The 24,938-nt window shown below is 29.2% G+C and overlaps 3 protein-coding genes and 1 long non-coding RNA gene across 7 annotated transcripts; 1 reads left to right on the top strand and 3 right to left on the bottom strand.

Moving 5' to 3' along the window:
• Positions 1 to 251: 251 nt before the first annotated feature.
• Positions 252 to 3,832, bottom strand: LOC109190837 (diaminopimelate epimerase, chloroplastic). 2 transcript variants are annotated; one of them, XM_019341466.1, is made up of 10 exons: positions 3,446 to 3,832; positions 2,849 to 3,016; positions 2,574 to 2,644; positions 2,255 to 2,312; positions 1,900 to 2,076; positions 1,416 to 1,500; positions 1,114 to 1,173; positions 929 to 1,002; positions 561 to 686; positions 252 to 472 (listed from the first exon to the last, which is right to left on the bottom strand). In XM_019341466.1, the coding sequence occupies exons 1-9, from the start codon at positions 3,740 to 3,742 to the stop codon at positions 570 to 572; spliced, it is 1,107 nt and encodes a 368-aa protein (XP_019197011.1). In that variant the 5' UTR covers positions 3,743 to 3,832; the 3' UTR covers positions 252 to 472; positions 561 to 569. The 2 variants fall into 2 exon arrangements, with proteins under 2 accessions (XP_019197011.1, XP_019197012.1); XM_019341467.1 differs by having other exon boundaries at positions 252 to 474; positions 572 to 686.
• A 1,048-nt stretch (positions 3,833 to 4,880) lies between these two features.
• On the bottom strand, positions 4,881 to 22,352 carry LOC109190375. Of its 2 annotated transcripts, none has more exons than XR_002055681.1 (3): positions 22,271 to 22,352; positions 11,066 to 11,070; positions 4,881 to 4,892 (listed from the first exon to the last, which is right to left on the bottom strand). It is a non-coding gene; the product is annotated as an uncharacterized LOC109190375 (long non-coding RNA). The 2 variants fall into 2 exon arrangements; XR_002055680.1 differs by lacking the exon at positions 4,881 to 4,892 and adding an exon at positions 7,107 to 7,117 and having other exon boundaries at positions 22,271 to 22,348.
• Positions 15,436 to 16,833, bottom strand: LOC109190374 (LOB domain-containing protein 1-like). The gene is made up of 2 exons (XM_019340840.1): positions 16,476 to 16,833; positions 15,436 to 16,091 (listed from the first exon to the last, which is right to left on the bottom strand). Exons 1-2 carry the CDS (start codon positions 16,770 to 16,772, stop codon positions 15,738 to 15,740), a joined length of 651 nt encoding a protein of 216 aa, XP_019196385.1. The 5' UTR covers positions 16,773 to 16,833; the 3' UTR covers positions 15,436 to 15,737.
• A 52-nt stretch (positions 22,353 to 22,404) lies between the features above and the next one.
• Positions 22,405 to 24,938, top strand: LOC109190215. Of its 2 annotated transcripts, none has more exons than XM_019340666.1 (3): positions 22,405 to 22,784; positions 23,428 to 23,770; positions 24,657 to 24,938. In XM_019340666.1, the coding sequence occupies exons 1-3, from the start codon at positions 22,426 to 22,428 to the stop codon at positions 24,720 to 24,722; spliced, it is 768 nt and encodes a 255-aa protein (XP_019196211.1). In that variant the 5' UTR covers positions 22,405 to 22,425; the 3' UTR covers positions 24,723 to 24,938. The 2 variants fall into 2 exon arrangements, with proteins under 2 accessions (XP_019196211.1, XP_019196212.1); XM_019340667.1 differs by having other exon boundaries at positions 24,647 to 24,938.

The raw sequence follows: 24,938 nt of genomic DNA, 5'->3' as shown, positions 1-24,938 counted from the left end.
ATATATATATATATATATATATATATATATATATATATATGAGGCCACCTCTAGTGTGAAAATTTTGAGTCTTTATTTTTCTTTTATTTAACATCAGAAAACTTACCTACATTCATTCATTCAGGTTGTGTAGTCAGAAAAAATTTTCTATTATTTGCAATTAAGTAAAATAATCAAATATTTTTATTATTAACTTTGTAATAATTAACATTGTTATTATTTGGCTTTCAAATAAGAATGGAATTTTCATGTGACGCCAACGAGTAAATTTCTTCACTTTATGAATAGGTGATCCATGTGGCAGGATAGAGTTAACTGGCGAAAATATTTGTGTAGTACAAGATCAGTATTAACAGAAAGCTAAAGATGATGATAATAGTGCCCCAATCCGGATGTGGAAGGAAAGAGTTTGTTCATTCTAGACTTGAGAGTTTCTCTTTAATCAACAGTGTTTGAGCATTTCATCAAGGAACTGGATTAAGAAAATTGGGTACGAAGATGTTGAAAGCTTAATTTAGAAGTTTAATCATTTAGGAAGGTAACAATGGAGAATAATATACCTAAGGGCTTTAAAGAGGAACAGATCCATAAAAGACCACTTCTGCAGGGCCAGTCATATATACATGGTTGTCATCCTTGTTCCACTCGATCTCAAGCGGCCCACCGGGTAAATCAACGGTGCAGCTCTGTTTCAAGGAAGATTTGTCAATGATGAGAAAACTGAGCTACCAATACATCCATAACAGTATGACTGACAAAGTTTCCCTTCTTTTCTTCTCTCATTACAGTCGTGTTTGTCTCATACTTTATTGCGTTAAGAATGCAAACACTTTTCTACTCCAAGTAAGATATTAGATATAGCACATGAAAACCTGATTTTGTTTTCTTTATTCTGTACGTGGAAATACTCGACTACTCTAGAACTTACCCTCCCAGCACGACCCTCGAGCACTGCAGCAACAACTACTGCACAAGCTCCTGTCCCACAGGCCAGTGTTGCGCCTGCATTCACCACAAATGTTAGATAAACAATAGATGTGTAAAGGGAACATCTCTTGCAAAATCATCAAGTGTTTCGATTGACCAAAATAAACATAGTTTAGGTAACCCTACCTGCACCACGCTCCCAAACACGCATTTTAAGGTGTGAAGAAGACAACACTTGCACGAATTCTGCAGATCCAACAATATGTTGCAGTGATCAACAAAATTCATTCCCAATACAAAGTTGTCAATTAGCTACAATTTAGAGTAAGACACATGCTACCAATTTCTACAGTGAGACAGTGGGATCTAGCTATGAACTTGTTACTCATCACACTCTGATGTTATAAGAACAAGTTGGGACTAACTAGAACATCCCTAAGATACAAGTACACAACAGATTAAAGTGTTGCACTTAGGGCTAAACTTACCAGTGTTAGTTCGTGCAGGGAACATAATGTGATTTTCAAACTTCGGACCAATTTCCGCTAAGTTTATCTCATCCACTAGCAAATCCTGTTGTAGCAGGCAGAATAATAGGACAATGTTAGCTAATTCCATACACATCAATTACAATAAGCGGATAGATGTATGATAGCCCATTTTATATGCAGGAGTAAATACACCAGTACAGGGCATAAAATAAGCAAGCTTGATTTTCTCAAAAAGAGAAACAGTACTTAATTAATTCAAGCCATTTTAATTGGAAAACCAAATAATCTCTAATTAATATCTCCTCTGTTATTAGAAAATAAAGCTCATGTCCTATAAGAGACTACTTGTCACAAGGTTGAGGTACAAACAGCAACTTATATGATATAATCTACTTAGAAGAAGTATTAAAATAATAGTTTCAAAATTAGGGCCAGATAGCACTCCTCTCAGAAAACACAAGCATCGATGCAAGAAGTATACCTTGCTTCCTGTACCAAACGTGACACAATGAGGATTTCCCATGCTAACACATGTTACATTCCAAGTGGTTCCATCTACATCCAGTCCTCCTTTGACAACAGATTGATCTCTATTTGCAGGTAATTTTGTGGGAACATCTGATGCCTTCAGAACTGGTTCGCCCATATCAACCTTAACCTGGAATTTGAAATGAATTAATATCTAATTTTGAAGGAAGAAAGATAGCAAATATCATTTTGATGCACAACTTTTCAATTAAAAAAAAGGACAACTTCCATGCCAAATATAGAGCCCATGGAACACTATATGTCAAGACATTCAATAGAGAGTGTATGTCTTTGGAGAGAGATATCACCTGTCCATTTTCTTGTATCTCAGGAACAATTAAGCCAGCCCCAGTATGTATGGTGAAACTACAGGAATCAAAATTCACCCAATTGTGAATAATAGGGAAATGTTATCTGTTTGTTTTAGTTAAACACCATAATTCATGTACAGTGATGAAAGAATCACAGAGTATTACTTTTTATTTGTATTTGGGCAAGTCTTTTACAATATCCAAGATTTGAAAGTAATTATTACTTCAAAGAACTAAAGCCAAGTAGTATCCAACAATGTCCTTAGAAGTGTAAAATGAAGGATAGCATAAAAAGAAGCATAATATGAAAGCAGACCTTTGCTTGCCATGTAAATTCTCAAGCTCGCCTATAAATTTGGCAAAGCATCGAATTCCATTGCCACACATCTGCATATAAAAGGACCTCTCTGTCACAGATTATAAATGTGTAAGCAGTTCAAAAAGATAGTTCTAGTTTTGCACCTTGAAAAAGAATATTAAACCATTGTGATATTTTGCATGCACAATTAAACATTTGCAAGTAACTCAACTTCTAAGGTGGTGAACTGCTACCTAGAAATAAATATCCTCATTTAAGGATGAAAAAATCACCTCAGGCTCACTACCATCAGAATTGAAGATCCTCATGGTATAATCAGTGCCATTGGTACCAGGCATTGCAAAAATCACTCCATCAGCACCGATGCCAAAATTTCTATCACACAATTTCACTGCCTGCTCAGGTGTGATTTTAGGTTCTGTTGAATCTCTATTGTCAACCTGAAAACAAAAGGAACAAATAATCACTGAGCTTTAAACAAATCTGTGATAATAATCAGTAATTATTTTCCACCTTGCTAACCGTGAAATGGCATGCTTTAGGAATGGTACATATGAAGCTCACATATCAAGTCCTTTTTCCATTGGTGGATGACCGAATTAAAAAATTTTCACCAATAATTAAGTAGCTAGTTAACATAATTGTATGCATTTTGAGGCCACTATTTCCAGAAATAACTCAAAATTTTATTTGTAATATCCACTAACATAAAAATTCAGCATTATCCTATCTACGATTTAAATCCTCTAAACATTCTAAAATAAAAGAAAATTGATAGAAGAAGTTAGCACACAGATTGACAGAAATTCCTATGACCGTATGTATACGTGTGCACAAATACATACATACATAATGCGTCTATATATTACCAATATGAAGTCGTTGCCTAGGCCATGGTACTTGACGAAGTGGAGATATCCACTTTCCTTGTGATCGAGAAATGAAGCTGGAGAAGCTTTCTCGGTAGCTTCAGAGCTCATTGACAAAGCAGCCGAAATGCAGAAAGTAGGGCGCCGGAAGGGGGGACAAGCAGGGATTTGGAGAGCGCGTCGTTGCAGAGATAAAGGCGAAGGAGAAGAAAATCTGAACGGAGCGGTTAAGGAAGAAGACAGAGATCGGCGACTGGAGGCCGTAAGCGGAAGCGTTATGGCGGCGGTTATCGACATGGAAGAAGACGGCGAGAGAGAGAGAGAGCGTCAAACTGAGACTTGTTAGAGCTGACGAGGGAGTGAAATGCAATTAGCCTAGGTTTTGGGACTCATCATGGATTTATTGTTTTGTAATTTTGGCGAACCTCAAGGTTTTTAAGCTAATTAAAATATTTCAACCAAACTTTGGTTTCAAGGTTTTTGAGACGGGTGAATAACGTAAATTGTAAAATGTAATAGTCGTTAAATTTATATTTTCTCCTGTGATATTTGATTACTAATAATTTATTTTAAGTTAATTGATTTTTTTTTTTGAATGTTACTAGCTCTATTACATTGTAGCATCTGTTCACGACCTTCTAAATAGAAGTCCAACCCGGATACCATTGGACCACATAATCCTGGTTTTAAGTTAATTGATTAGTTGAGTTATCTCCCAAGAGTTCTCAATTTAACTTCACTTGTTTGTTATTTTTTTTTAATGATTTATCAATGTCCTCTCTTTTATTTTTTTGAAACTATGTTTGCTAATTATTTATCAAATTATAAATGTATTCTACAATCTAATTTAATAGAGCTACTCGGTTCTAGTTGGAGGTATGATTTTATAAAGGCATTTCTATATTTTTAATTTTTTTTAAAAAAAATTTCCCCTTTAATGCTAATCCTCATTTTTATACTAACTTGGCCGCAACTCCTCTAACATTTGTCACCAAGTTTTAAAGGAAAATACTACATGTACTCAATTTTCTTACTTCAAACTTCTACTACCTCCCACAAATCTTTGGTGTAGACATTTTTTCTGTGACTCAGATGATGAAAATATCTTATCGTTGTTTGTCACATTATGGAGTAAAAGGAGTAAAAGACATTTTTGGTCCTAGACTTATAGTGGCTTGGACAATTTTAGTCCTTTATAAAAAAAATTTGTCATTTTATGGACAGAGTTATTGTGGCGAGGACATTTTTGGTCATCCGTCTATATTTCGAGGACATTTTTGGTCCTCCGTCTATATTTCTGTTAGATAACCGTATGAGAGGGGGGCAATTACGTCAATTTAGGCTATCTCCTTCTATCTATTATATCAATGTGTGTTTGGCGGCTTCGATTCTCCTTCTATCTATTTGATTTGTTACCTGTTTGGCGGCTTCAATTCTCCGGCAATTTCTTCGTACAACTGCAACTTGGACTCTCCGACTCCTTCGAATTATGACCGAGAAGAAAACAAAACACACATAGATATAATAGATAGAAGGAGATAGCCTAATTTGACGTAATTACCCCTCTCTCAGACAGTTATCTAACAGAAATATAGACGGAGGACCAAAAATGTCCTCGCCACAATAACTCTGTTCATAAAATGGTAAATTTTTGTATAAATGACTAAAATTGTCCAAGCCACTATAAATTTAGGACTAAAAATGTCTTTTACTCGGAGTAAAAGTGAAGAAGTATAATTTTGGAGGATAGTACTCAGTTTTAAAATTAGCATTCTTGCATGCTATTGGTATTATATTGTATATTAGATTGAGATATTAGCTAGGTTGTAGAGGTAGGGAAAAAAAGTGTATACTAGATTAAGATATTACGAAAATGACCTCATAAAACTTACTCCCAAACAAAACTAAATAGATGATAGACTATATTTACAACATGACAAATAATTAAATAATTATATTTTAAAATTTTGTAAGTGAATGAAAATATTTATAAATTGAAAATATATAATTAAATATGTGAATTTTCCTCCATTAAATGTAGTTAATCAATGATATACCACTAAGACCTTGTATAGTTGTATGTTAACTCTCAAGCACCCCATAAATGGGATAGAATTCTTTAGAAAATAAGATTGACTCTCTCTCTCTCTCTCCTAAGACCATTCTTTACTTCAAAATTCCTCATCTTCAACATATAAGTTTAGTCCTCATAAACATACTTAGCACAATATACATACATTAAAGAACACTCTACAAAGCCATGAGCTATAAAGCCACGAGAATGTGGATAAAATGTTGTGAAATTCTACTAACTTAATTAGAGATATTGAGTTAAATTCATGATGGGGTGTTTTGCCACTATTTAAGGCCCTATTCAACACAAATATGATTGATTTGCAGGGAGGCATTTTCATAGATAAAAAATTGTGGTCTCACAACTATTCTGATGGAATTTGATTGCGCTAAAGCAATCTAGCTCGACTCTGACTCACAGGGCTATGGATCATTCCTAGTACTGGTTCTATCATCGATCAATGTTATAATATTATGTCAAATTTTAATTTTGTTTATTGTTACACATTAAAAGATCAGCCAACTTGATTGCCCATACATCAGCTAGGGTATCATAATCTTAATATGATTCTCACTCTCACTCCTCCTAATTGTATTCTCTCCTCTCTTTTTTTTTCCTATTACCAATTAGTGCTCTATAAAGTTTTTGGTTTCAAAAAAAAAAAAAAAAAAAAAGAGGACTTCTAAAATATCAAGTTCATGTAAATAACTCCAACTTTCTTAAATTTAAGGGTTCGTTTGGAAACCCAAAATTTTTAAAATTTTCACTGTTTGGATACTCAAGGAAAAATGAAGTCAAAGGAAAATATTCATTATGGTCAACATAAAAAATGTCCAATTTGTTGGAAAATGTCTTCTTAGTTTTTTTAGGAGTAAATACCCAAAATGGTCCCTCGACTATAGCTAAATTCACAAATTGGTCATTGACTTTCAATTTCAACCAATTAAGTCCTTAACTTTGTAATTTTAACACGATTTGGTCCTCCGTCGATTTGACCGTTTGTTGACCATGATCTATGATGATATTTATGTAATTTCATCTGCAAAGCTCAAGAGAACGCTGCGCTCTTGGAGGTGACTGCGTCGTTTCGGAAGGGGAAGTGATTCTCCGCTTGCTGCTTGGGGATCACGAGCCGGTTCAGCTTGCTGACGTCGCTTGGAGTCACGGCTTTCTCGTAGAGCCGCTCCAGGGATTTCGTCGATCTGTCTATCAAAATCTATAATCTCTCCGGCATGGGGTGCAGCGCCGGCCTAATCTCGATCGATCTCGCACGTGACCTCCTGTGTGCACCCCAACTCTAACGCCATGGATTCAAATGTAACAGTGCGGTCTGGAAATGTAATCGGAACCTTAAAAAACCGACGATGGACCATGAAATTACATATTACATATATATCCTCAAAAATCATAGTAACAAACGGTCAAATAGATGGAGGACCAAATCGTGTTAAAATTGCAAAGTTAAGGACTTAATTGGTTGAAATTGAAAGTCGAGGACCAATTTGTGAATTTAGCTATAGTCGAGTGACCATTTTGCGTATTTAGTCTTTTTTTAGTCACATGATCCGGGTTCTTTATTTTTCATCTCTCTTCCATCTCTTCTTTTTTAAAGTTAGTTTACATATTATTATTATTATTATTATTATTATTATTATTATTATTATTATTATTATTATTATTATTATTATTATTATTATTATTATTATTATTATTATTATTATTATTATTATTATTATTATTATTATTATTATTATTATTATTATTATTATTATTATTATTATTATTATTATTATTATTATTTATTATTATTATTATTATTATTATTATTATTATTATTATTTTTTTTTTTATTATTATTATTATTATTATTATTATTATTATTATTATTATTATTATTATTATTATTATTATTATTATTATTTATTATTATTATTATTATTATTATTATTATTATTATTATTATTATTATTATTATTATTATTATTATTATTATTATTATTATTATTATTATTATTATTATTATTATTATTATTATTATTATTATTATTTATTATTATTATTATTATTATTATTTTATTATTATTATTATTATTATTATTATTATTATTATTATTATTATTATTATTATTATTATTATTATTATTATTATTATTATTATTATTATTATTATTATTATTATTATTATTATTATTATTATTATTATTATTATTATTATTATTATTAATTATTATTATTATTATTATTATTATTATTATTATTATTATTATTATTATTATTATTATTATTATTATTATTATTATTATTATTATTATTATTATTATTATTATTATTATTATTATTATTATTATTATTATTATTATTATTATTATTATTATTATTATTATTATTATTATTATTATTATTATTATTATTATTATTATTATTATTATTATTATTATTATTATTATTATTATTATTATTATTATTATTATTATTATTATTATTATTATTATTATTATTATTATTATTATTTATATTATTATTTATTATTATTATTATATTATTATTATTATTATTATTATTATTATTATTATTATTATTATTATTATTATTATTATTATTATTATTATTATTATTATTATTATTATTATTATTATTATTATTATTATTATTATTATTATTATTATTATTATTATTATTATTATTATTATTATTATTATTATTATTATTATTATTATTATTATTATTATTATTATTATTATTATTATTATTATTATTATTATTATTATTATTATTATTATTATTATTATTATTATTATTATTATTATTATTATTATTATTATTATTATTATTATTATTATTATTATTATTATTATTATTATTATTATTATTATTATTATTATTATTATTATTATTATTATTATTATTATTATTATTATTATTATTATTATTATTATTATTATTATTATTATTATTATTATTATTATTATTATTTTTTTTTTATTATTATTATTATTATTATTATTATTATTATTATTATTATTATTATTATTATTATTATTATTATTATTATTATTATTATTATTATTATTATTATATTATTATTATTATTATTATTATTATTATTATTATTATTATTATTATTATTATTATTATTATTATTATTATTATTTATTATTATTATTATTATTATTATTATTATTATTATTATTATTATTATTATTATTATTATTATTATTATTATTATTATTATTATTATTATTATTATTATTATTATTATTATTATTATTATTATTATTATTATTATTATTATTATTATTATTATTATTATTATTATTATTATTATTATTATTATTATTATTATTATTATTATTATTATTATTATTATTATTATTATTATTATTATTATTATTATTATTATTATTATTATTATTATTATTATTATTATTATTATTATTATTATTATTATTATTATTATTATTATTATTATTATTATTATTATTATTATTATTATTATTATTATTATTATTATTATTATTATTATTATTATTATTATTATTATTATTATTATTTTATTATTATTATTATTATTATTATTTTTTTTTTTTTTATTTTTTTTTTTTTTTATTATTATTATTATTATTATTTTTATTATTATTATTTTATTATTATTATTATTATTATTATTATTATTATTATTATTATTTTATTATTATTATTATTATTATTATTATTATTTATTATTATTATTATTATTATTATTATTATTATTATTATTATTATTATTATTATTATTATTATTATTATTATTATTATTATTATTATTATTATTATTATTATTATTATTATTATTATTATTATTATTATTATTATTATTATTATTATTATTATTATTATTATTATTATTATTATTATTATTATTATTATTATTATTATTATTATTATTATTATTATTATTACTACTACTACTACTACTACCACCACGGCACCACCACAATCACCATCATCACCAACACCACCACACCACAACACAACCAAAACATCACCACCACCAATACCACCGCCACCATTACCACACGACCACCACCAGTCCACCACAACCACAACCACCACACCACCACCACCATCACCATATTATTATTATTATTATTATTATTATTATTATTATTATTATTATTATTATTACAAATAATTAATATGTTCATTTTCAAGAAAATGAACCAAACAGAAAAAAATATAATTTTTTAACTTTCAGTCAAACAAAAAAGATAGTTTTGTGACATTCAGCTAAACACCATAAAATTAAAATATTTTTAAAAAATTTGTCAGTTTTTAAAAAACAATTTTCACATTTTCAAACGTACCGAATGAAAAGTCTTCAAAACCGCAAGACATATATACTTAAATATTAAGTTTGATGTTACTTTCATAATTAATGTTGTGGTATTGTGTATGTGTGTGTGTGTATCTCTCTTAAACTAACACAAATAAAATTTATTTGTTTTTATTTTGTTATAAAAGTTAATGTTAAAAAAATTCAAAAAAATAATTCTCCTTAGCCAAAACCTCTTCCATCATACTTAAAGATTCTAAGTTCGTTCTTGCTTACCATTTTCTCTACAAATAATTTTATTAGAGAATACAATGGGTGCAACCATATCGAGAATCGTGCAACACACAATGAAAGAGCAAAATCATGCTTAACAACTATTATATTATATTCCAATAAGATTAAAAACAATTTAAAAGAAAAACTATATTGAGCTCAATAATATAATTATATTGGCTTAATTAAGTAATGCGTCGTCATTACAATTACAATTTCAAATACATAAATAACAACAAATTACAATCAATTAACGTACAATAAAATAAATTAAGGTTCCACACTACACAAATAAATTTCTTATGTTAAAGAATGGACTCAAGGTCAAGCCGAAAGATTAGGAAATTAAAGGTGGAAGATAAACGACTCAATTCAAAATATTAGGTTATAAATTTTGACAAAACAAATGTTCATTGTATTTGACGTTAAAATACCTATAGTCTTATACATTGAACTCACATTGGCCTCAATCGAGCCAACCCCAATATAGGGGGCAAATTATTATGTAAACTCAGTTCAAAAATACACAATTTACCTACTAAATGTTTAAAGTTTACCTTTTAAAAATTTATGATGACTTTGTATTATATTCACAAATACTTAAAACATAGAAACACAATTTATAATTTAAATTCTCAAAAAAAAAAATAATTTATATTTTAAATGTTCACATTTCTAATACTAAAAATACACAATTTAATACTAGGATCCGCCTAAAAATGAACATACAATACATTTTTAAAAAAACTTTTAGTATATTAAAATAAGTATTTATCAGTTGTAGACTTGTAGTACGCCTCTAACTTGTAATGTGAACCAGAATTCACAATCTAATTTGCCCCGTCACCCACCCCTAGACTTTTTATTCTCAAGTTCCACTCTTCTTTAAACTTGTTTTATTGAGCCGAATCTAATATCTCCATCAAACATTATTTTCAATAAAAATTATATATATATACACACAACCTTATCAAATAATATGAAGTTAGTCATATTGACCCATCGAACTCAAGTCTCGACTCCTCTAGACCGCCACTAGTCTAGAATATGTCAAAATTACTGCTCCATATTTTTCCAAGAGATTCGCCGCAAAAAACAAGTTGGCAATTTGGCTGAATGATGTCTAGCTACTATAGCAATTAACTAGCACACATATATATTCTTTTATTTTGTAGATTTACTAGTGCGTTTAGACCAGGCTAATTTGACATTTTCACAACACCTACAATTAACTCAGCCCCAAAATTAAAGGGGAAAAAATAATTAAAAGCATAAGAAAATTATATTAATTTAATGATTTTTTTTTTAAATATCTCGATCTTATTACTATGATGTTGTCATATCTTTTTTTTTTTTTTTTAAAAAAAAAAAGATAAACAGTTTTAAAATAATCTACATATATTTTTTTTTTTCAATTCTCATTTCGATCACTTAATATAACCAATAAATATATATGTTTTTTTTTTTTTTCATTTTGAGAACGAACAGGGTGGTCGAGTAGGGGGAACATGATTTTTGTAATTAAAGGTCATACGTTTGATTATTGGAAATACCCACTTAGTCGAACCTGTCTTCCTGGGTTTTTCTAATGTAGTTTATTTTGTGATTTGCAGACTATTACATGAGATAGTTCTGAAAATTTCTCCTCCTACCAAAGAGAGAGAAAGAAAAAAAAAAAAAAAAAAAGCACTTATAATAATATTTTTATGTGCTTGACTATTACTAATAGTTAATCCATGTGTTCACTTTATAGTGGTTGCTTATTTAATTTATACCTAACTAGCTAGCTATTAAGATAACAATTAAGAGTTTGGACTTGAATATCAAGTTTGAAATCTGATCGTTCTTGTGTTTTTCAAGATCTATATCATTACATTTAGATTGCATTGATGCATGTATATGAAAGTATGGACATGTTTGCAGTACTAACTTGACTAAAGTCCTCCATTTCCACAGCTTGTATGTCCGTGTTAAGTTGAGTTTCACCTAAAATCTTTATACCACATTTATTAATTCAGAAAAAGTTCTTCATTCTTTTAGAAAAATGAAAAATTGTACTGAAAGAGAGGATTGAGTAGGTGAAACATGATGTCCGTACTTAAAAGTCACGGGTTCAGTATTTGTCATTACTATCTCAGTCGAGCCTATTGCACATAATCTTCCTAGTATAATTTACCTCTCCTGTTTAATTTACGGATAGTATAACCATACCCAGCAACCAATGACATTTTATCTAATGATGGATCGTGATGCCCTTTTGGACTTGACTTGAACCTTACTGATTAAGGGTACTTTTAGTTTATATGAAAATTTTAGTCCGACCCTTCAGTAATCAGTACATGAAAAGGTACTTCGTATGTACATGATTAATTAGCAGAACAATTACATCATATAAAATTTTCTGTTGATTAATGTTACTTATTTGGTGAAACACACCGTACCAAACCCAATTATATTTTTGGTGAATCATGCCAAAATTAAATGCCATACATGCATGCATGTCTTCGGTATTAAGTGGTAAGAAACCAAAAATAAAAAATAAAAAATAAAAAATTATTAAATTGAAGGCAACGTGTAGAATAAGCATGGAAAATGAATGGTATGTTATAAACATAATGTGAATATAGGTTGGATTAAAACTTAAAAGGATATTCATAACAAATTATAAGTAATAAACTATCTTGACGTGATATACAATGTTGAAATTGTATATACTATACGTAACTAGCTAGCTTGAAAAGGATTAATGTGAAATGGTCATCACGACATCACACGTGATGAAAGATTTTAATCTAAAAGATATATATTTAGATTGGAAGAGGTGTGTGTGTGAAAGAGAAAGAGACTTTGTTGGACAAAAAATATATAATTATAATAAATGTATAATATTATTATTGTTTGAACACATTAATTTTTCAATTTGGTATTAGTGGATGGGACATTATGTGTGTGTGTTTAAATTTGATATTAACAACTTTAATCAATCTGCTAAGACATTACACACTTAATGTCCGCATATATATATATATATATATATATATATATATATATATATATATATACATTTTTTAGCTAGTACCATTGACTCTGTTACAAAATAGTATCTGCTCAATATACTTTCTCTATCTATTGTAACTCAAAAAGTCGATCCAATAATATAATCTTCTCTCGAAGAGAGCCATAGAGGTACCAACTGAGTATAAGTTACTTAACAATGTCCACATCTACTTACTTTCACAATGAGATGATCGAGTGGTGGTAGTCTGGTAGCAGATAGAGAGGAGTTGGGAGATCATAGTGGATGAAAAAGCGGAATGAAGTGAAACGTGGAGCACATGCACATTCTTCCATTTTAATTTTCTACATACTATATCTTACGTACTTTAATTTGAAATTTACTTTTTAGTATTTACTTAATGTGGCAACAAAAATATAGAGAATAAAAGACTCTATCAACAACAATGGTCTTTCCAAATTAAAGACAAAATTTTCCAGGGAAAGTATTATTATTTTTCTAGAAAAAGAAAAAATGACAAGTACAAATGCAACATGCCAACATTGTCAAAATTCCATCAAGAATCAAGAAATTGAGGTATATTGTAATGTAGTTGAAAGTTGAAACACTCCAAATTCTGCGTGGAAAATTATGGTTGGGCAAATGTTCCTAGCTAGCTGATGCTGGCAGTATGGGTATATGTTTTAATCATTATAGACATATATAATCTAATTTAGGTTTGACGGGAAATTAAGAATAAAAACGTGTAGAATAATATTAGTGGAATTTATAATAATAATAATAATAATAATAATAATTATTATTATTATTATTATTATTATTATTTTGGATAACGATGAGAACTCATGTCACTATTCAAAATATGTACGAAGTAAAATTACTCTTATATAATAACTCGTAAAAAATATAAACTTAATTCAGTCAAATGTAATGTGCTTTTGGTCCTATTTAGAATAGTTCTCCTAGATGATTTCATATTTAAACGACTCAAATCGATCATTCTAATTTGATTCAATAACGTAACTTTTGATATTTATGCATTTTGATATAATACACTACAAGAAAACATTAAAATATACCAACATATTTAGCAACAGATTAAGTATCTACAAATTAAATGCTTACTAATTTTAATGTTTTACCAATGATAATCTCTATCTCTATATATATTAAAACAAAATGATGGTCACAAAATTTTCCCTTCAAAGTGTGAATGCATTTTAATAGAAACAAAATTAGCCATTTAGCAGTGCAATGTTGAACACTCAACCTTCCATAACATGCATGCTCTACCAACCCGTCTAACACATCTTTCATTTATTTATATCTATTTTGTTTTTTACTTATACTCTATACATGCTCTCTCTCTCTCTCTCTCTCTATATATATATATATATATATATATATATATATATATATATATATATATTATTTATTTATTTATTTATTTTTGAATGCTATTGACTCTATTACATTGTAGTATCTGTTCAAATATACTTTCTCAACATAATGAAGCATAAAGTACCAAGACCTCTCACATAAAAAAGGCCACTACATACCATCTAAGCATAAGGTACTTGTCATATATATATATATATATATATATATATATATATATATATATATATTTATATTACAAGACTATATATGGGGTGGGGTGAGAGGAAGGGGACAATTGTCCCCACTATAGATCCGTCGCTGACGATGAGAGCATTAGGTCATTCAGTTTGGTTGATTAACTAACATAGAAAGTATGCAAAATTAAAATTGACTTGGAATTTTTATTGCAATCAAGTGACTTCGTTAACTATATTTGGCCCCATCTTCACGACCACTCATACTTTTCGTTGAATCCCTAGCTTTGAGCTTGACTTTATTTTATAATTACATTTCTATCAACAACATTATCAATCTAAAGATAACTTCTAACTCCTATGTTCTGTCCAAAGATATCAATGAAACTATATTTCCGCACAAAGAATCAATATAATAGATCGAGAATTCAAATTACTAATGCGTATTGTTAAATAAATACTGTACTAAAAATCATGGAATTTCCGACCATCTGAAAGTGATCTTAAATCAAGTTGAAAGCCTAGTTTGTTTCGATAACTTTTGGTATCCGGAAAAATCTTTGTTGCTATTTCTGACCACTTTTTACTTTCGATTCGATTTAAGATCACTTTTAGGTGGTCGGAAATTACATAATTTCCAACACGGATATATGTTAGATTATATTCATATAAAATTAAGTTAGTATATAACAAATAGTCAAATATTATCTTGTAAATAATCATGAGTGTTTAAAAAAGGGGTTTAAATCAAAATTTATTTTAAATTGACTAATTAATGCAATATTAGATCGGACAAAGAAATTGAGATACAACTACAGAAGTATATATAGTGAGTCTAACTTTACAAGAAAACTGTAGCTTTAACTGCTATTGATATGTGTTTTGGCCGAAGTTTACCTTTTGATCCTAGCTGATTGAGTCCTGTTAATTATTATTTGGTGTTACTATACTAAGTAATGTGCCAAACAACACCAATTTGGCCAATGATAATAAACTAATAACTGATTGTCGTCTGATTCAATTAATGATATGATTTTGGTCTGTCATTTCCATGTCCAAAGCATTGGCTCCAGAGCTGCACAGTTATCTTCGAGAAAGAAGGATCCAACGTTGTCAAAGTACGGCAGTTGTTCTTCTTGGATGCCGATGCCCGACGCCGTTGTTGTTGCCGCCACCGCCGCCGTTTCCAGGCAAATCAGGTTCGCTAAACTGGCGTTTTGGTATTGCATGTTAAAGATCTCGGCCTGCGCCTTGGCCAGCTGCGCTTGCAGCTCACTTATCTGCTTCTGTAGCTGGCATATCGCGCCGGCGCAGCCGTACACCGGATCCCTTATCCTCGCTTGCGCCTCGTAAACGATGCTGTTTACTGCATCCGCTCTTTGATCCTCACCGAGCTCCTGTAAAAACAGAACACATATTTCAATTTGGTATCAGAGCAAACAGTTTATTGAAGTCAAAAGTGGATGTTGGTAGGATTCCAACCACTAATTAATTGGCCCAAATCACCAAATGAGAATTCAAAATGTTCAAACTTGCTATATAGGCACTATGTAGCATTGTAGAGTTACACCTAATATGATGAATTATTTATTGAGATCATACGTTAATCTTTTCACCTAATGAGTTTCTGAGTTACAGTCATTTATTATCTTATTATAAATTTTGTCCGGCTGAGTTTGTGATTAAAATTTTAGAATTTTACAAATAGAAATCATTATTAAATTAAATATTATATTTATGATGCAATTAAAAGAGAGGTGTGATGTATGTAATTAATGTACCTGCAACATTTTGATGATGTTGCTAGCTCCGAAGACGCGGTGGGCGATGGTGAACTTGAGCGGGTCGGTGGGCGGGAAGTAGGGCGCCAGCACGCACTTGTCCACGCATCTCCGCCGGAGAATCTTGCAGGCCGCGCAGGGAGAGACGACGGCAACCGACGACGACACCGGAGAGGAACTCCTCGTCTTCGTGGGAGACACGGCGGCTGGGGACGAGGCAGCAGATGAAGACGGCGGCGAGAATGGAGTCTTCAATGATGATGCGGCGGCGGTCATGTCACCGGTGGTGTATTCCATATTTGTTCTGTGTGATGATCGATGAGATCGATACGTACGTTGCGATTGGTATATATAGAACAGACCATACCGGCCTTCCACGATGCTTCATAAGTTGCCCCCACACACATATATAGTGTTAAAAGTTGCACAGTAAAATTGTTTATAATTAAAAAAATATAATCAGGTTTTTTTTTTTTTTTTGTTTGATCTGATCCATCTGATTTTTATAGATATAAAATTAACATTGATTCTTAGTTTTTTTTCTTGAGAGTGCCTGATGGGATATAAGCCTATATATTTATATGTATGAACATTTTGCAATGTCACGGTCTTTCGTGCCTTTAGTTAACATGTTATGTACATTCATTTATAACTAAATATACATAATATATTAACTGAAAGTACATAATCTATTAAAAAGGTCCTTAATTTGTAATACACCAAACCCATATATTTATGCAAGGGTATTGACAATAAGAAGGTAAACCAATCTTTTTTTGAAAGCTACTGGTTCTATTACATTGTAGTATCTGTTCATTGTAGAAGGTAAACCAATCTAAGTTGTCTATAGCTAATTGACTTGAACCATACTCCTTTGAGAGTCAAACGTGTAATTTAACCAACTTAATTAAAGTTACCCCACGATATTCACTAAGCAGGGTGTTCATGTACCTTATTATCCTTATCCATTCTCACGTATTTTCGGGGCCGCGTCAAAGTATAAAAATAGATCATCGATATTTCGAAAAGCAAACTCATCGTTTAAGTTAGAAAAGAAAATAGGGGTGAGAAACTGAGAAATCAAAGGATAGATAAATAGTTTGTCTGAAATCTGAATGGAAAATTAGCGGAAATTATAGTGGGAAAATGTGTTTGCGTTCAAGACTTTGGGAAGCCATCATCCTACATGCACCAATCGGTCAATATAATGGAAACGTCACTTTAATTAGGAAGTTAATTAACAGTGATATATTTATTTACCTTGTATTATAAACCCCTTAATAATTCAACCCAACAGGGTAGCTCAAGTGGCAAATGAGCTCTCTTTGTGGGAGAGAATTTCGGGATAACCTGCTTCCAATTTCCACAAGTGACGATTCTCTTTGGGCCAGCTTCTGTGCCTCTCGGAGTGAACCAGGTGAACCTGGACCCGACCACAATGTGAGGGAAACTTGTAGTAAATCAACTTAAGTTGGTATTTATAGCCTGATTGACTCCAAATTAAAAGACCAACAAATCACTACTTATGGGAGTTAAAATACAGTTTTGTAATTGTCAGACTAATAGTCTGATCAATATAGTTGGATTGTGCTCGGATAACTCAATGTTTCAGTAGGCGGTATTTGGAAGAAGAGATCAAGGTTCAAACATTGACAGTATAATGAGCAGATCTCTTGTGTGCATCATCGTAATTTACCTCCTTCAAAATGTTTATGATTCAACATTTTGGGAGAACATAACTGGATTGTTCCACTCCATCAAGTCATTATTAATTCAACTAAATTTTGCTGGACCGTCTTAAATTAAGGTGACCGAAAATTAATTCCATGTATAAACTAACGTACGTCAGTGATGTTCAATATTGTTGCATTAATACATAATAAGTCCAGAAGAATGACACGTCCTCACCTATGACTCGCAAGAACAAGACTATTCCAAAAAGATTTTGCTGAACCAAAAGGCAACACTTTAAAGTGGAAGGAAGTTGAGGGAGTACGAGATTGAAATTTTCTTTTTTTTAAAGCACTCATGATTTAATTTTTTACAAGGTATTATATATTATATACTTTCTTAAATATTGACACTTTCTTATTTTATTATCAAATAAAGAGATTCTTTATTAAACAGACAATTAATTAAAATATATTAATATAAATTGTTTGACTCCGACCTATTAACCATCTTAATTTGAGTTGATCAATTATAAACAATTTAGTTTGATTTGTTTTATTATAATTATTTACAAGTTAGGATCAGAAAATGAGATTACACCCCAAATAATAACAATAATTTTTTTCTCGTCACTCAAAAAAAAAATATACTATTATTTTTTTTTTAAATACGTGTATATATGCATTTACATTGAGTTGTGATGGGCCGGCGCTAAACTCCATCTTCCAACGACCATTGACAGACTGACTCATGACTTGGCACTTGATTGAAAATGACCTACTTTTAGTCTTGTTTTTGAAATAGACCTACTTTTATTTTTAAAGCCAGACTTTATTCCAATTCACACATTATACACAGACGAACAGTGCAGTAGTACAGGAAAGCGATCAAATTAATTAATTAGTTCACTCTCGTATTAAAATGTCACGAGTTCAATTCTTAGGGGAGTGTATTCAATCATGACTTTTGTAGAGTTTTAAAGACTTTTAAAATGATAGATTTTAATAAATTTTGATTGACTTTCATAGAGCTGTTCAAAACTTTTTAAAACTTTATAAGACTTTATAAAAGTCTATATAAAAAACATTCATAGACTTTTATCAATTTTTTATTTTAAAAAGTCTACAAAAGTCATTGAAATTCTAAATTGAATACATCCTTAAAAACTTTCAATGATTTTGATTCTTATCATTTACAATTTTCTTACAAAACATTTATAATATATCATAAAATTCTTCTTATTATATAGTTCTTCACCCACATCAACATTCTCAACATTATTATTTTTATCCATAGTATGCTAAGACTTATATGTTAATTACTTATATATATTATTAATAAACATCAACAAAAAAAAAATATTTCATTAAAAATTCATAACAATATTGAATAATAAAATTTATATATAATAAAAGACTTTATCAAATAAAATATTTAAAAATATAATTACAAGTTGCATAAAATAAAAAAATAAAAAAATAATATTAATAATATATATAAAATTATACTTGATATATTGCTAGGCATCACGCAAAGAACTATTATTTGCAATAGCAATTTGAGACTGCAAACAATAACAAGGTGCTACTATTTGCAACCCCAAATTGTTGTTGCGAACAATAATTTGCTACTCGTAGTAACCTGTTGTTAATATATATATATATATATATATATATATATATATATATATATATATATATATTATGAATATAAACATAAAAAGAATAAAAATCAAAATATATAAGTATTTATATGAATATTATGAAACATAGAAAAAAATAAAAATCAATATAAACAAGCAATAATGAAGTAAAAATAATATTATTTCAAATTTTTAGGAGAGAGAAAAATTGGTAAAGTCTAGGTATGAGGAAAATATAGGATAATGAAGAAAAAAATAATTTTATTGAATTTAGATAGGTCTATAGAGTTTAAATAGGGAGAAAAAAAAATAGAGAGAGAAAACATTCAAAGTTGTTAGAAAGAAAATTTGAAATCTGGGGGTTGATGGTTGGATTTCAATTATTTATATTTGAGAAGGAAAAGTCTACAAAAGTCTTAAAATTAAAAAGTCTACAAAAGTTCATAACTTTTTGAATACCACATGACTTTTAAAGACTCTTTAAAAATATTGATTGAATACCGCTTGACTTTTAAAGACTCTCTAAAAGTTTGAATTGAATACCTTCAAACTTTTAAAGTTCATAAAAGTATTTAAAACTCTATGAAAGTCATGATTGAATACACCCCCCTTATTAATGTTCTTTCAATCAAATTTATTATATAAGATCTTTTTAATGTAATTTATCTTTTATGTATGATTTACAAGCTATTATATATGGATGGAGTTTATACAATGCACATTTTAAAATAGTGAATATGAATTTTTCTCGTCACATTAAAAAACAATGGAATTGGTTGGTCTTGAAATTGACTAGAACTAGGATGACTTTTTGGGTAGATTTAGATTATTATTTATGATATTTATATGCGTATATAGGAATGTGAATGTTTGGTATTTTTCAAAAAAAAAAAGGAATGTGAATGTTTGGTGTTTCCTTGAGCTTCAAGGTCGGGGTCAAAGTAGAGTTAAATTAATTGGTTGCTGTTTCTTTTCTTCGACGTTTGTGTGCCCTAGTCTACACGTACGTACCCAATCTTCTCATGCAGTACTTATCTTTTTCTTCATTTTATTGAAGAAATAAATAAATAAATAACTAAAAGAAAGAATCAATTGTGATGGTTGAATCTTTCAAATTGCCTTAATTTTTTTAATTTTTTTTTTTTTTTTTTTACCTTCGTTTGCATTTTTTTCTTGCTTTATATTATGCTTATTTTGATTAACTAAAATACTAATCGCATGTTTGGTTCACAAAATAAATTTTGAAGGAATAAAAATGATAGTCTATAAGAAATAGACTAGATAATAAAGAATATAATACTTCGTATAAATTAGGGTTACACTTGTGTGATGAGACCATCTCACGTATCTTTATCTGTGTGACAGGTCGATCAATATTGATTATTGAAATGTAGTATTTATACATAAAAGTGTAATACTAATAAAAAATAAAATGTTTGTCATTTATTATAAGAGAAAATGTAATATTTGTGTTTTACGTAAAAGTATTACATTTCCTAGTAATGTTGACAAGCGTTTGTTACTTATAACGAAAAATGTAATATTTTTGAGAAGTTTTATCCATGTGCGGGGAATTGATTGGGAAACTGAACACTATGATAATAGGGCCAAATCTTACTTCGATCAAGTTGTTCGTGCTTCTCCTGATGATGGGTAAGTTTATACACTGTGATTGCACTTCAATATTAATATATATATGCGATTTCAAATTGAAACTACTATTGGAGACTCAAATTAAAAATGATAACAGTACGGAGTTGGGATCTTATGCACACTTCATGTGGCAAGCGGAGGAAGACGATACCGACGGCCACTGCTGAGTAGAGATGGGAGTGGCGGTGGTCAGAGCGTTGTAGAATCCTCACTATAAGTGGTTTTGTATTTTGCTATGGTTAATAATAATATGCTAAGTGAATGGATGAGTATACCCCTAACATGGACGAAAAGTTAACGTAAAATGTAACAGATGACTAATTTAGGTCAAGTGTTAGTAGTTAAAAGGTAATTCACAATAGTCAAGAGAACTCAACTGGTATAAACTCAATAAAATAATCATAGTGTTTTATCTCAATTCATATTTTTTCTAATTGTGCACTTTGTTTGGTAACCGTGATAAGTCAAAATTTAATTGATTTAACCAACTTTAGTTGTTTTAAATTTGTCAAATGCCAAACAACTACTATATGTGTTTGGTAAACATAATTTGACATGTTAAGTTAAAAATAAAAATATTACTCCGTATTTTTTTTTAATGTCTTTCAACAAACACAATAAATTATCTGTTAATACAATTATTTAGTATCAATTATTCACTAATTGCTAGCACAATCTTTATGTCTTTTATATATTCTTTAGTGGTAGTATACTACATTATAATGATACTTTGTATGTGGTAACGAATTCAATCAAGAAGAAATGTATTGATAAGAATTAAATTTATGATTTAATGTCTCTCTAAAATCTTACTTTTGCAAATTATTACAAGTCTTTTTTCATTGCAAGAGGTAAAACCAATATACATTTTCAAGAAAGAATTTAAATTTTATGACAAATTTGATCCGATGATTGGATAAAATAAACCGTAAGATGTGATATCATCAACTTTTGTGTAAATTGCTGTTGAAGAAAGTTGTTGCAATGTTGATGAAATCCGCACCGTTCAATTTGCTCCTATTCATTAAGCCATATGGAGTGGCTATTCGTCCTCCAGCTGTTGTTGTCCTCCGCGGCATATCGCTGATCGGACTTCCACCGCTAAGTGGTGGCAGAAATTCCATTCCGGTCCCTCCTCGCGCTAACCGTTCTCAGCCACTCTCAGTCGTGAAAATGGAGAGCGCCTGCGAAACAAAACCTTCTCCGGCCGTGGTGAAGCTGAAGCCCATCGAAGCTACTCCGGAGACCTTCCGAGAGTTTGGACAAGTGATTGAGGCGTCGCCCGACGGCGAAGAGTTCGGCCCCCGCGATGCTCAACTCGACCTCAGCCGTGGCGTTCCTAGGTTTTTCAATCTCTCTCAAGCTCAATCGATCGATTAGTTGTCCTTAATTTGCCAGTAAAATTGTTAGTTTCATTTTTTGTTGATTTTGTTGCTTAGATTGCCTTTCTGCTGAGTTTGATTTTGTTCTGAAGCAGTTGTGATATTCATAACTGAAAGTAATATGCGAAATTAAGGATATCACCTAGAGAGTAGAGAAAAGTTCATACTGTTGTTTACCTAATACATAATGAAGATTAATTTTGTAAGCAATTCTCGTATAAATTACTGGTAGCAAAAGGGAAATAAAATGGATAATGAATGGGAGAGGATTTTCATTGTTTTATTGCTTATTGCTTGTGTACTGGATAATTAATGGAAGAGGTTAAGGTTATGAAATAGAACTAAGGATAATAGGTTCTCGAGTTGCTCATTCTTGATGTTCTGCTAGCATGCTTTTGCAAGAGCCTTTGATTAATGACATTAAATTTCTAGATCATGGAAGTGCTTGAAGTTTCAGATTTCGTAGGAGAAAAGGCACCAGAAGTTTCTTCGTGTGTGTATCTATATATTTGCAAATGCTCTCCTTTATCCATCCAAATCCATCAATATATGTGAATGCATAATCATATCGATGAATGAATTGCTTATGGATGCAACACTTCAGGTTTTACATTATGCAACTCAAAGGTCGGTCATTGAAGTTTTCAAGCATTACACACCATGCCAATGTGACACAGTGCCTTGGATCAATTGGGGGCAATGTTTGGTATCTTGGAGTTGCTAAGTCATCTATTGTAGATCCAAGTGAAATTAAGGGAGAAACGGGTGTTAATATCCAGCAATCAGATAGTGGGCATTTCTATGTGCCTCCTGCTGTTGACGAAGTACATGCATTTAAAATTTCAGGCTCGAAGTTTATAAAGCTAAACCGAGGTACATGGCATGCTGGACCATTGTTTAACGGGGGTGTGATGGACTTCTACAATCTGGAACTCAATAATACAAATGTAAGGCCTTCTTGCATTGTCTTATTACATAGTTTCTTTAGACTAAGTATATGGTGTCTGTTCAAGTTGCTCGTCCCTTGGGGATCCCTTTTCTTCCTAGGTCCAAAAAGATTCATTTTTGCAAGATATAGTGAGACCAGATTTGGACTAACATGGTAGGGATAATATAGTCTCCTGTACGTAATTCATGGAAAACTTTCTTTCCATATATATAGATCACATCAGTGCAATGGGAGTTCATTGTGATTCAGTGTGCATCATAAAAAATCCGTGATGCGGGATAAGGAAGCAGAATAGGCCTTTGACAATAATCACAATATTGAATTTGGATACTAAGCTTTGTTTTTATTATTGTTGTCATTGTCATCATTATTACTCCCTCTGTCCTATTTTATGTGTTTGGTTCGGTTAACGAGACTTGACTGAAGTTATTTAGAATTCAATTTTTCATAATATTAAATTTAGTACTAGTATATAAAATTTATATATTTAGTAACTACATTAAAAGTACTATTAAACACAAAAAATCAAATTTAAAATAATTAAAAAATACTAAAGAAAATAAGCAAAGAAGATAGAGTTGGTTTGACCAATGAATAGTAAACATGACAGATTGACCGGTAAAATAAGACATAATGAGTATTAATATTAATGGATTTGAATGTAATGGTTTTTCATACTAAGATTACAAGAGAGAACTTGAAGGTGTTGCATTATCACAACTTTAAGAGGTGATGCAACAAATGTCTCAAAGTGGCTTGTTGGTCTTCAAATATGTATGCTTTTTTAAAAGTTATTTTCAGCAAGATAGCTTTATTCATATTACTCCAGTCTTCTTCGGGGGTGTTGAGGATGCAATAATAATGTAAATTGCGGTTTCACACAGGTGGTTGATCACACAACACACTACTTCAGCAAGAAGAATAATGTGGTGTTCCATTTGGAGGAGTAATTGATCTTCTCCAGCAAAGAGTTTTCTGAGGGGAACAATAGGAACGAATTGTGATGATTTCTGCATTTCTTTCTTTCCCTTGCAGAAGATATAACTATATCTGTATTTTGTACTAAAAAGTAACCTTGCAGGTCCAGGTTTCCCTGTACTTGAAAGTATTTATGCACAGTTCTCTTGGCTCTTGCGAATGCATATATCGGCCTTGTCCATGGGTAA

The sequence above is a fragment of the Ipomoea nil genome, unplaced genomic scaffold (genome assembly GCF_001879475.1).
Source record: "Ipomoea nil cultivar Tokyo-kokei standard unplaced genomic scaffold, Asagao_1.1 scaffold1576, whole genome shotgun sequence".
NCBI lineage: Eukaryota > Viridiplantae > Streptophyta > Magnoliopsida > Solanales > Convolvulaceae > Ipomoea > Ipomoea nil.
Note: the sequence above shows the minus strand (reverse complement) of the source record. Positions and strands in the feature narration are given on the sequence as shown.